General features: G+C 42.4%; 2 protein-coding genes across 3 annotated transcripts in view; one reads left to right on the top strand and one right to left on the bottom strand.

The window, feature by feature from the left end:
• Window positions 1–1,538: 1,538 nt before the first annotated feature.
• FKBP14 (FKBP prolyl isomerase 14) lies at window positions 1,539–9,274 on the bottom strand. Its single transcript, XM_010201421.2, has 4 exons — window positions 8,894–9,274; window positions 7,097–7,248; window positions 4,836–4,963; window positions 1,539–2,719 (listed from the first exon to the last, which is right to left on the bottom strand). The coding sequence occupies exons 1-4, from the start codon at window positions 9,088–9,090 to the stop codon at window positions 2,561–2,563; spliced, it is 636 nt and encodes a 211-aa protein (XP_010199723.2). The 5' UTR covers window positions 9,091–9,274; the 3' UTR covers window positions 1,539–2,560.
• A 452-nt stretch (window positions 9,275–9,726) lies between these two features.
• Window positions 9,727–13,046, top strand: part of PLEKHA8 (pleckstrin homology domain containing A8) — a 30,326-nt gene continuing 27,006 nt past the window's right edge. For both annotated transcript variants that reach the window (XM_061996967.1, XM_061996968.1), the window contains exon 1: window positions 9,727–9,818. In XM_061996967.1, coding sequence (XP_061852951.1) covers window positions 9,779–9,818 — 40 coding nt within the window. In that variant the 5' untranslated portion in view covers window positions 9,727–9,778. The remainder of the gene's footprint in view (window positions 9,819–13,046) is intronic.

Below are 13,046 nucleotides of genomic sequence, written 5' to 3'. Positions count from 1 at the left end.
AAACAATCCACTCTTCTGGCATACACCTACACACACCAGCAAATAACTTGGTCCTGCAGCTTTAACACTCTGCTAGCACCAACAAATTAACCACACCATTGCTGAAAGTTATTTGTATGCAATGCTTTAAAAATACAAGCAGAAGATAACACATATGTACATTTCACAGCATTCACTGACTCCAAATTCCTATTTAATACAAAGAAAACAATACTTGGTGCTTACTGAAGGCACATAGTGACACCCCATTATTTCAACTTCTTTATATATTTAGTCAGTAAGCCAAGTTTTAATTCATGCTTTTATGCTTTCATTCCCTAGCCAGCAGTCCGGAGAACACGCTAAACACCACAAACAATCATTTAAAAACCTGACAGACCCAAAACAAGTCTCAGTACTGTTCTTCCCAGCAGTGCACACACAATATTCTTCCTTTGGTTGGTTAGGTACCTGCCAGATACCACATGCTAGACAAGACTGCCTTAAGGGGCAACTTCATATCTTGTTAGGTCTCCTGGGCCTAGGCTATCCTAATTGCCTGGACTCTCCAAGTAGCCAGTGGAGAAAGACCGAAACTCTCCACCCCCATATAACATGAGCAACACACATGTGATGAGCTGCCCACAGGTGCCTAGCACTCTGGTAACTATAGGGGAAAGCAAGACACCACCAACTTAGGAGAGCTGAAGTCAAGCAAGCCTTATTGTCACAAGTGGTGAGAAAAATATCAATATGCAAAGTCATGACTGGTAAGAAATGATAATGATTATCCATTATTTCCTCACAATACAAGAATCAAGACAGGCAATAAGCCTATAAGCAAAGAGAAATAATTTCCCTACAACACTCTGCTGTGAAACTCACTGCCACAGAACATTACGGAAACAAAAGCATAAATTAGTTTAAGAAAAAAAAATAGATGGTATCATTGATGAAAAAGACCTAGAGGTTACTGAGAACAAAATACATAGCAACAATTCTGTATCACAGCCCATTGGCAACAAAATATGGAGCAAATGAAAAAGAAAACCCAACAAAAACCTCACACACAAACAAAAACAAGAAACCCCACAACCCTCATTTACACTTTCTTCCCCAAGCTGTGACTGTTTACAGCAACCTAATGTCGACATGCAGCTGAACTCCATTTAACAGTCTTTTAATACTTACTTGCAACACTAGGTGGCAGGGAAAACATCTAGCTCATCTATGGCAGTAAGAACCTTGAATGTAGACTCTTACTTGGCAGTAGTTGAAGTTACTGCAATGCAGCAATCTCAGTTTCATACCACTGGATTCCCTTTGTGTCCCTATATAGCCCCAAGCAACGTTTTTCAAGTTCAGAGACTCATATTTTAGTGGTGCCAGCATACAGGCCAACTCCTTCCCTGGGATACCCTGCTCTCTCATTTAAGAAGCTACATACAATTGCAAAAAGTTTCAATTGCAAAATGTTTCTTCTCCATAAACAGATCAAACAGAGTTGAAATCCTCATGGTCTCCACCTTTGTAAAAACACAGCACAAAAACCTCATGACTCTGTTTTCTAAAAAGTCACTTTATTTGAAATTCACATCACTTGTATGCTACTCATGAAAATAGTGCAAAGGGGCAACAATGAAACAAGTTCTACAACTCTGGCAGCTGCAGAGCAGGCAAACCAATGCCAACTGTTTTTCAGGTCATACTGACAGGAAGATCGGTATCCTCTTCCCCTCCTGTGAACAGGAAAAACTTCCTACTTGCAACATTTCATTCAAGACATCCCTCGAAATCTGAGGCTAAAAGGATTTTTCCTCACAAATGCAAGCTCTGAGTTTCAAAGCAAGTGTGTGTAAAGGATACTACCTCTGCACTGCAGCATGACTTGCTATTGTCCAAGCTACAGACATTTCCTAGAGTGTTGCTTACAATCAAAGTGATGGTCTGACATTTAACTCACTTTGTTCACATAATTTGAAGTAAAATGGAGACAATTATTGGCAAAATTGCTAACACTTTCCCCTTTAGAAAGGCAAAATCTGCACAGGACACTCATTTTTCTTATTTGGCTTTGTATCAGTTTCTCAGCTGTATAAAGAGATGCTGATGCCTTCTAGTAAACCTTTCAAAAACTCTGCAGAAAAAAAGCCAAGTCAGCACACTCCTTTTTAAGCAGTGACACACAAGAAGGAAGGTCAAGTACATAAGCTGCAGACTAGAAGTTATACATAAGGGAATCACTGAAAGTGATCTTAAACACACAAACAAATCACAGAAAGGCACTGAACTATACTTTGATTTTCACAATGTTTCATAATTGGAAAATTTGTTTCATTTCTGAAAAATAAGTTAACACAAATTTTTAAAAATACTGCTGTGCAAGACTTGCTGCATTAAAGGAAGTATTTTCATATTTTAAAATAGTTTAAAATGTCTGTACATAATGAACAGAATTATTACATAAAGAATGTTTCTTTGCCAACGGCAGCTGTGCACTCCAAAACACAGACTTCAGATGACAAGAGAATCAGTCTAAATCATTGCCATTTGTGTCAAAAAAAAGTTATGCCACCTTTTTCTATAGTTCATCATGCTTGTATGTAAATTCCCTTGCAGAGATGAACCCATCACCATCTTCGTCTTCTTTATCAAATATGTCTTCCACCAAAGCATCATGCTGGGTGTCATTTACTACTGCTCCATGCTTTTCAAATTCCTTCTTCAAGTAAATTTTCACCTATTGGACAAAAGGTGAGAGTTAATGTTTTCAGGCTTATGAAAAAAATTATTACTGTAGCATAAGAAGGTCACTATGTTCAGAATGTAGTATTAAGACAGGAGATACCTTCCTTCCTTTGTCACTACCACAAAAATTCTTGTCTGACTGATTCTGCAGCCCTGTTCAGTGATGAAAGACTCTTTAGTAATATAAGTGACTGTAAATCTAGCAAAATCAGCTGCTATACCTTTACGGTATCTGACTGAAAAGTGTGCCAGGAAAGCCTGTCTTCTGATATCTATACAGTAAAGAATAAGTAGCTAGGCAGAAGTTATTAGCTACCAATTGGTCAGACACTCAGCTTTTTTATATCCTAGTACTTTGACAAGCCAGTAATGTAAACAGCTATCCCAAACGTATACAGAAATTTATTTACAATCTGAGTGTCTCAGCTCTAATGGGAACTACATGAATAAAGATTTACTTGTAGGCATCTCAAAACTTAAGGACAAAGATTTAAGGTAGCCTTTAAACAGATTAGTAGAACAGTTATTTGCACTAAGATAGTTACTAATGGTGGGCAGTGTTTTGAACATCAGATTATTTTTACCGAGTTTACAGTTTAACTAGCAAGATGCCAAGTGTTCTACATTGCAGAACCTTCTACAAGAATATCAATATAAACAGACCCACCTTGTTACAGATACCACTTGTTACACAAGAACTGTAACAGTGGACTCTTAAGAGCAAGATAAATAGGCCATAGAATCATAGAATGGTAGGGGTTGGAAGGGACCTTTAGAGATCATCTGGTCCAACTTCCCTGCAGAAGCAGGTTCATCTAGATCAGGCCACACAGGAAAGCATCCAGGCAGGTCTCAAAGACCTCCAAGGAAGGAAACTCCACAACCTCCCTGGGCAGCCTGTGGCAGGGCTCCCTCATTCTTACAGTGAAATAGTTTTTTCCTATGTTTAAATGGAACTTTTTTCAAATCCTTCTTTATTCATTTCACCTTCTGGTATTTATTAGGATCACTGCTTACACTTCTAATACACAGACACTGGACTGACACACAGTACAAGAGAATAGTCTTTTCTAGCAAATTGTACCAGCCCAAAAATCACAAAGAAGTCAGTGGTTTATCCTAACTTCTTATATATGACTTTTGCACATTAGAAAAGCAGAAGACTGAAAAGGGGAGGCAAACAGGTGAATAATGCTGAATACACATCTTTCATACAGTAAATGCTAAGAAATAGAACTGCCCTACAGCAGAATAATTTCCAATTCTAGTTTTAATAAATCAGCAGCTAACTCCAAAAAAAAGCCCTGAAGTCTGTTTTTATTTCTAAGATGTTTTACTTCACTAAGTCTCTCATAAGTTTGGGGCACGTACGAGTCGCATGCCTATGCCCCTGCGTATTGGGGCTCTTTTTGAAACCCCAGTTTGGCAGTTCTGCTAGGATCCACACCTCAGCATGGTGCAGCATACATGTGCATCCTTGGCTTAGGTTTATGGGTTTTTTTTTTTAAATCTATTCTTAAGGTGTAAGAAAGTGTGTAAGCTGAAGCCATGCAAGAAAGGAAAAGACAGGCAGAAGCTTAATTGTTGAGCCAGGAATCAGAGCACTCAGCAGGAAAAGATATCAACACAAAAAGATACAAAACACCAAAGGCAAAAAAAAAAGAGCAGAGAACAGGAAAGCAGAAACATTGAATGTTATCTCCAGGGAAGAATGGAGACCCACCCTTCACCATATGATTAATGAACATCTGGCCAGCTATGACTTTTTGGGCATCTTACCATTGATAAGCATATCAGCTCAGCAGCTACACTAATAATTTCTTAGTTGTAGTTAACTATACTGTGCATCATAGAATCATAGAATGGCAGGATTTTAAGGGACCTTTAGAGATCATCTAGTCCAATCCCCCTGCAGAACTGCCTTAAGCACTCTTAAGTACTGTGTATGCTGCTTGCAGAGTTGCTCTGTACACAGTACAAAATCTAACTTAGTACTAAAATCTAACTTATGTTTAGATACTTCCCTAACAGGACAAAGTGAAGCTTATTATTCCCCTTCCACTATTCCATCCTGTTAGGTTTGCTCACAAGAACCGTAACCCACACACCTCTTGCTTGGAGAGTTTCCAGTCATCGTTAAGATCCATCTCTTGGAATGACTCATGAGACCTTGGTCCATTCCTAATTTCTAGCAGGTCAATGTTGAAAATCAATGTGCTCTCAGGTGGAATTTTTCCTGCCCAAAATGGTAAACATGGAGAAAAGTTAAAAACAACTATATATTCAGTACAGTACAAAAGCCACATGTACCAGAGCAATGTTCTGGTAATCCCACTACTTTCAAAGCATCCTGCAGTTTGGACTTGTAGGATAAGTATTTGTAACTGTAATAGCCATTTCAGACTCTAGCCTGGACGCCGAGCAGCCCTTACAGTACACATATAACTAGTTTTGTTAGAGACTAGTACATGATGATGTGAGCTCATATTCAGTAATCATCATCACAGGTTTCAGAAAACGTTCTCGAATCTTTTTCATGGCCAGACACAAGTGAAGTTGAAAACCGGAGAAGAGTGTACAGCAACCAGGTGGCCGCTACAGCTAAGGCTGATGCATGATTCCTGTGCCTTGAGAAGATGGGGAAACAAACTAATCCATACCTACTATTCTGGAGCTACACTGTTAAATACACCCTGAGCTGCAGCAATAAACAGGCTTGTAGATTTCTGGGATGAATAAATGTGCAGAAATACAGGGCACAGTGGCCTGCTTACAGTTTCAAATGTAGATAATTTTTCTGAGTGTTACAGAAAAAAGCATCCAACTCATCATTCAAGTCAGACAGAAAGCAAGGTGGGAGACTCCTGAAATCATGTGCATTCAGAGGAATGCACGAATAAAGTGGAATAATTTTGTCTTCAGGGGCATCATTTGAAAATAGCAACATAATTATGTTCAACTACTTCAAAGTTCTCCCAAAGCAAGTAATTTTTTACAGCAGTAAATGTTTACTTGTTCAACCTTCCAGCACTAAAAACAGAAGTGGGGCTTGCAAGTCTTTGAAGAATGACTGTAGTGTTTTACATACTAATCAAGGCAATTAGACCTATGATGACTATGTGAGCACTGCAGCATTTAATATCTTTTGGTAGAAAAAAAGTTTTGCCCTACATACTGTCAACTAACTTACCATCACAAGTTTCTTGACAAGACTACTTCTAAATCTACCTCTTGAACCTCAAATCAAGGCTTCTAGAAAAATGTTTTAAATGAATACTTTCAAGAAAGAAAGGTATTGAGTATGCTGTATGTATAAAGTACTATGTAGCCTACATTCAGCCCTGCTTGCCCAAAGATACAGACATGCAAACACTCCTTATTCCTAAAACAGCCTCAGATTAATGCAAGAGGACTGTAGCAGGAAGAATTACATGTTCAAGACATTTATCCTTTCTGCTTTGAAACGTTGCATTACCTTAGGTCATTTGAATAACTTTTTTTGAGCAATTATTAGGAATATTTTGTTTTGATAGTTAACTAAAACTCTATAAAGTAGAAAAAGTAACCTTCCTGATGTCACTCATTTTAATGCAAATTCCAGGTCTGTCCATCCCATTAAAACAGAAATCTAGAAGTGTTTGTAAAAGAGAACCCCAAACTACCCCCAGTAGTAGACAGGTTGACAAAGCACTATAATGCTGTTATCCAGCTGTACATCATTCAATACATTTTCAGCAGACACCAACATGACAAGACCATTTACTTGCATATCTTAATGTGGCTAATGGGGACCACTGCCCAAGCCAAAAATTGCTAAGAGAGCAAAAAAAAAATTAAGTGTCCCTATATGGAGAAATCAGTGGTGACGTTTCAAAATCTCAGAGGTTCTCTTAGATTATAAGAGAATTTATTAGGGTTCTAAAAGAAACCTGCAAGCAAGAGTGAGGCTTGCACATGCATATTCATGAAGTATTACCACAAACACAGATGCTGCAGCCAAAAAGCCAACTGTTACCCAAGCAACCATCTCCAGATTGACTGCAAAAAGAAGTAAAAAAGGCAAGGAAAGGGGAAAAAAAAAAAGGCTGGGCACTGTTGAACATAGCACTAACAAAAAAGACACTTGGAACATACAGCAAAGCAGCTACCATCAATTCCTATTCTTTCCTGCATTCATCAGGTACTCAACGGTTATTTCTGCAGAAAACAAAAGTTGTAGAGAAACAGCACCTGACTCCATCAATTTTTTTTATTTAATGGAATCAGCCTGGGAGGCTTTAAAGCTTTCTAACCTCTCAGGCCAAGAATGACAGTAAAATAGTGATATTAAAAACAATTAACTTAAAGGAATGGACTTCAGGTGTTTTACCTTTCCCTTCTTTTCCATAAGCAAGGGCTGGTGGAATAGTTAACTTCCGCTTCTCTCCCACACACATGTCCTTCAGACCTTTGTCCCAGCCTTTGATAGCTTCCCTTATGCCAAGTGTAAACCACATAGGTTGACCATTGTTATGCTTGTGACTGGAAAAAGAACAGAATAAACAACTTCGGCTTTAGACAGCAAGTTCCATAGACGGCATGAAGCAGACAAAATACACTCACAGCATCAATACATAATTAAAACCACACAATTATTTGACACCTTGGCATTGCTTAAGTGAAAGATATAAGCTTTTAAAGTCTTATTTAAGATTTATGCCTTGTACAAGAAGGTTCCTTAAGAAGTGGAAAGAAATGAAACTCCTACATGGTGTGTTTATGTCATCACTGAGCAACTTGGATTTCCACCTTCTTTCCTTGATGACCTGTTTCTACTTTGAAACTGCTCAGACTAGAAAAGTATTTTTATTTAAAAACATACATTCAAGGCCCTGCATATTCTTTGGTAAATTGCAAATCAAAAACCAACTTGGTCATGATTACAATACACCTTATAACATGCTTAAAAGAATCATCCACACTTCTTCCGAAATAGCTATTAGGAAAAAAACAAACCAAAACAAAACTACACAAGAGATAGTCTCAAAAAATAGAAACACAGGCATGCAAAACGTTCAAGTTTAAAACAGGCAGACGAGCCTCTTTTCCAATTTCACCAGGTGGTACCCCAGGACTACTTTCACTCTACTGACAGACAGAATTTTAAAAGTTCTATTTACTAGTCATGCAGGAAAAGTGCTTAACAAGAAAAGAGAGCACTTACAGAAGTTAGTCAGCACCACAAACTTAAGAGAACTTCTTTTAGAAAGGCAGGTTAACTACAAGAGAAAGTTAGAGAGATTTAACTTTAAGTCGTTTACAAAAGCATAAACATGCAAAACATTATCTTTTTTTAAAATATATTCCACAAAAAGCAGACTTCACACATAGCCTACAGGTACTTGATCATTTTGCTATCTCCAGCTATTAACAGTTCGTTGATGTTTTACAGAAAAGGCAACATTAGCAAGTCGTTGTGGGCTCTTAGCAAGATTCCTTCGAATTTCTGGCTCTTCCTCCTACTTGCATTACTGTAGCTCTGGTATGTTGGTTTCTCTGGTGGGAGGAAGGTGAACACTATGCTGTTTCAGTAATGAAAAGCTGGCATTGTGCTGCCAGCAACTGAAAAATATAGGTAACTTTTTTTAAAGAAAAATTAGAGGCCGACTTTTCCCATAGAAGTTTGGTTTAGAAACTGGACAAACTCCTGCTTAGCAGACTTATTAAGCTACCAATCCATCAAAACCCGCATCTGAATTGTGAAACGTCCCCATCGCTAAGCAAATACTGCATGCTTCTACTCTCCACAGGGCAATCAGAAAAGGAAAACATTGTGAGACAGTTCTCCCTGAACTTTCTGAAAAGAGATGTCATTAGAACGGGTCTATTTTAATTCTAGCTATTTCAATTCGATAACAAATAAAACTTACGGCGTGTTCTGTGCACACACACATTGCTTTTGTCTCTTTGCACACAGATAAATGCAAGGATAACTGTAAGAACATAAATTAAAACCTTAAACCAACATCTGCTCTCCCCAAAACAACTCTAACGGAGCTACTTCGCAGATAAGACTGCGGGCCGCTGCGAGCGGTGCGGGTTCAGGAAAGCACTGCCAGAAGAGATCCCTGACATTAAAACACCCACCAGCCCGCTCGAAGGCAGGCCGCCCGGGTGAGCTACTCACGTGGAGTGAAACAGGGAGCCATCCCTCTCCAAGTAGCCCTCGTAGTGAACCAGCATCATGTCCCCCCACTTAGTCCTCCGGTGGCAGAGGAACGGCTTCTGCAGCACCTCCACCTTCACGTCGGCCGCGGGGATGAGCGCCGCGGCCGCGCAGCCCAGCGCCGCCGCCAGCAAGGCGGCCCGCAGCGCCGCCGCCATCGCCGCCCCGCAGTCAGTGCCCCGCAGCCATCCCGCACCCCTCGCCCACGAGCCAGGCGGCGCGCCTCGCCTTTCACCGGCCCCGCAGACGTGGCAACGACCCTCACGGCCGGCAGTTCCCGGCTCCCGACGGGCCGCCCTGCGATTAGCTCGCCCGAGCCTGTGCCCAGAAGAAGCGGTCGCGCATTGGGCCACGCCCCTGTCCGTCCCTCAGCTTGCCCAATCGGCAGCAGAGTTCCGCGGGAGGAGCGTTGAGCGCAGGGGGCGGGCGGGCTTCGGCGCTCCAGGAAGCGAACGTTAGCCAGCGTGAGAGCGCTCGCACAATAGCGCCGGCCGATTGGCTGCGGAAGCCACCTGCTCGGGGCGTTCTGCGCCCGCCCTCCTCTCCTCCGCTCCCCGCTGCCAGTCACGCGGCCTCCGATTCCCAAAGCTGTTTGCGCTGCCGTAGCGCTGCGGATTCGTTGTGTGTGTGCGCGGCAGCGGCGCCTTGTGCGCTAGGAGCGTGGGGGCGGTGGGCAGGCGCGGCGGCGGGGGCCGGGCCGGGCCGGGCAGGGCGGCGCGGCGCGGCGCGGCGGGCGGCGCCCCGCCATGGCCCTGGGCGGCGGCGGCGCGGCGGGGCGCGGGGCGCGGCGGGCGGCGTGAGTGCGCCGGGGCCGGCCGCGCTGCATGGGGGCGGGCGCCGGCCGCCATGGAGGGGGTGCTGTACAAGTGGACCAACTACCTGAGTGGTGAGTTGCTGCCAGCGCTCAGCCTCCGCGCGCGGCGGGCTTCCCCAGCGGGGCGGCTGCCGTCGTCTCCTTATAGATTTAGATCTGCACGAGTAGATGTAGGTATAGTTGTGTAGGTGTTTGCTGGCTTCGGATCAGCGCAGCCCGCTGACCCTGCCATGCAGGGGACCAGCTCCGGCTCATCCTGCTTTGCCGACAGCACTGCTACATTGTCACCGTCCAGCGCTGGAGGAGGCGTTTAACCCACTCGAGGGAGCCAGTGCTCGTCTGGCGCATCCCTTGCCCTCCCTGAGGTGGCGGGTTGGGGTTATTTGAGATGCATTAGGTCATATTTGCCCATGAACTTCCCCTTTCTGTACACGCCTGTGAAACTTCTATTGCTTGTGTTGAGTTGCTCCAGGAAGTCAGGGGAATCCCAGAGCCGGGAAGAAAAAATGTCAGCCCTCGGGGGATTTTGATGAAAATGCATGCAAAAATGGGGGGAAAAAAATTATCTTGCTAGTGCTAGGCCCTGATTTGTGTTTTCGGGTATTCCCATCCTATGGGTCACTTGATTTCTGTAGCAGACTGGAAGCAGCTAGGGTTTGCTCAGCTGAGGTTAAAGGTGATGTGGTCAGAAACGCAGCAGAGGTAAGGAAGGTCCGGTTGCCACTCAGGTTACTCTGGGATATCCACTACAGGATGAGTTAGAGCTGGGGGAGGCTTGTAATTTGGGATGCCTGGATGACATTTTGCCCAGCGCAAACCTCTCTGTGGTTTGTTGAAACAGTTTGGAAACTTGATGGTCAGAGAAAAATAACCATGACCTTGACATTGCCAGGTGCAAGTTTTGCTGGGGAGTGTGGGCAGGAGGGCTGCTTTCCTGCTTGTTTGCTTTTTTCAGAAAAGCTGGAACAGCTGCACCTCTCTGATTAGTTGTGAAAGTGTAGGAAATCAAAATTAAACAAAGAAAAAACTGAAGCGCTACCAAGTGATGAGTTCACGTGGCAGAGGGATGGGGTAGGGGGAGTAGTGCGTGAGGCTGGGTTTACTGGTGTGCTGGAAGATTGCTGTGGCTTTTCCCATTTAAGCAATAGATATTCTGAGAGAGGAATCAAAATTTGACAGGTCTCAGTGAATAGGCATGGCTATGCTGGGTTTTTTAATTATTGGTGAATGTGCTTGAATTGTGGAGTGTGTGACAGTAGGAGCAGCCATGACTGGCTTTTGCATTTGGATTGCAGAACTCTAGCAGTGTTATTACTCCTTTCCCCATAATAAAAAGGTCCACAGTTCAGTCAGTCTCAGTTTTATGTGTTTGGCTTTCTTTGCATTGCTTAGATGCAGGGGGGTATTTGGAACCCCTGTGCTTGCTTTTGTGCTGTGAGACCTGGCAAATGTGTGTCTGTGGGAACAAGTGCATGTGTAGGTGACTGACTAGCGTTTGGCATCGCAGCGTTTGTGTCTGAGAGTGCATGTGGTAGGATCAGCTGGATTTGTCTTCTTTTTTGGTGGTAAGATGAAGACTAGGAACTAAAAATATCCCAGTTCCATCAAACTTTCTATTTTTTCCTGCTAGTGACATTGACGTGCACTTTAAATCAAATGACCCTTCATGAGGAAGTATGACACTTTGCAAACCCCCATCTAAGTGGATGCAGACTGAAGGAATCTCATTTCCTGGGATGTCTGAGGTTTGCCCCAGCTCAAAATCTACATGAGTTTTTGTTCTCAGCAGGGAGAACATCTGTGATGGAAATCTTTCTGATTTCTTTGCTGAAACTTGACCCTTCTAGTAAATGTCATTGTCAAGTCACTCCATGCCTTTTCTTAGGTTGTAGGAGGCCTATCATGTGCTTGAGAACAGTAAAAAAAGTTCTGCAAACTAGCTTTTCTTATATGTGCTTCCTTTTGGCATAAAATGAAGACTTCCTGCCCTGAAGCTAGTAAGTTATAAATTTTTGTGATGATGGGAAAAAAAGAATTGTGCTGGAATCAGAGCAGTAACAAATAGCTTGGGAGTGAGCGGCAGGAAAGCCTCCCTTCAGGGATAAATGGAAACAAGAGTGTTCAACAGGTCATCCAGAGAAGTGTTTCTGCCCCACTATGCTTTTCCATATTTTTTTCACATTCACCAAAGAACAAGCTTAAAACTGTTGAAGAGAACTGCTTTCCCATCTGTCTGGGAGAGAGGAGCTGGTGGAGTTTGTTGGTAATTGAATCTTTTCTGGGAATTTTGATTTTATAACTTCTTCTGTCATCACTGTTGTGATAAGTCAAGTCCACATCAACCTTTTTACCCCTTTTTCTCTCCGGCAGGGAGCTAGGTCTGTGTTGCAAGTTATATTGACAGCAAGAACTTTTCAGAAGTAGGAAACAAGTTTGGCTTTCTGTGGTCAAAGGGCAAAGGAAGCATAGCATGATTGCCAACAGTTCAAAGACAGATAAGTTATCATGTTTTACAATAAATGCATTTGTTTGCTTTGTGTAGATTAGGATAAATTGAATTAGTGTTGCTTGTTTTCTGTGAGATATTTTTTTTTTCCACTGGTGTTGATCTTCTGCTTACATTGTAGTTACTATATGCAGTGCTGACTCTGAAATCCCTGAGTTTATAGAACTGAAATTGTAGAGTTTTTCTCTCCCCTAATGCAATATCCACACAGTTGTGATTTCTCAATGTGATATTTTTGTTTGAATTTAACTGAAATGTGCCATCTTTGGATCAGATACTCATGCACACAAGTCTAGCCTATGAATCCAGTACGGATCTTGTGTTTTCTGTAAGCATGTCCTGAGATTGCTGTTGTCTATACTTTCCCCACTAAACTGGTTAAAGTGTTAAGGTGGCAAGGAACTGCAAGTAGAATTATTGCTGATGTAAAAAGCATGATAGCGTTTTTTCACTTGGGCAAATATATGATGCCTCTGCAAACTTCAGATTATTAATCCTCGAAACCCAGAGCCGTGTGACTTAAATCATGCAGGCATGTAAATTGGCCTCAGCTGAGCCTACAGTCAAAGTGTATAACTTGATCTTAAAAAATTCCTGGATTTCATCCTTTGCGAAAACTCTCTCTGTATTGGTAGGATTGCTTGGTAAAGGTTATTTGCCTTAGGAGCGGGCTTAAAGCATAGGTAATGAAGCCCAACTCTTATTTCAGTACTGCTTACTGTATTAGGCAGTTGAGGTGGTAAAAGCATCACCCTATACCTTCACTACAGCTCCTCAGTCTGTTGTGCTGCCTG

The sequence above is a fragment of the Colius striatus genome, chromosome 5 (assembly GCF_028858725.1).
Source record: "Colius striatus isolate bColStr4 chromosome 5, bColStr4.1.hap1, whole genome shotgun sequence".
Classification (NCBI taxonomy): Eukaryota; Metazoa; Chordata; class Aves; order Coliiformes; family Coliidae; genus Colius; species Colius striatus.
The sequence above is the reverse complement of the archived record's forward strand: the minus strand, read 5'-3'. Positions and strand labels throughout refer to the sequence as shown.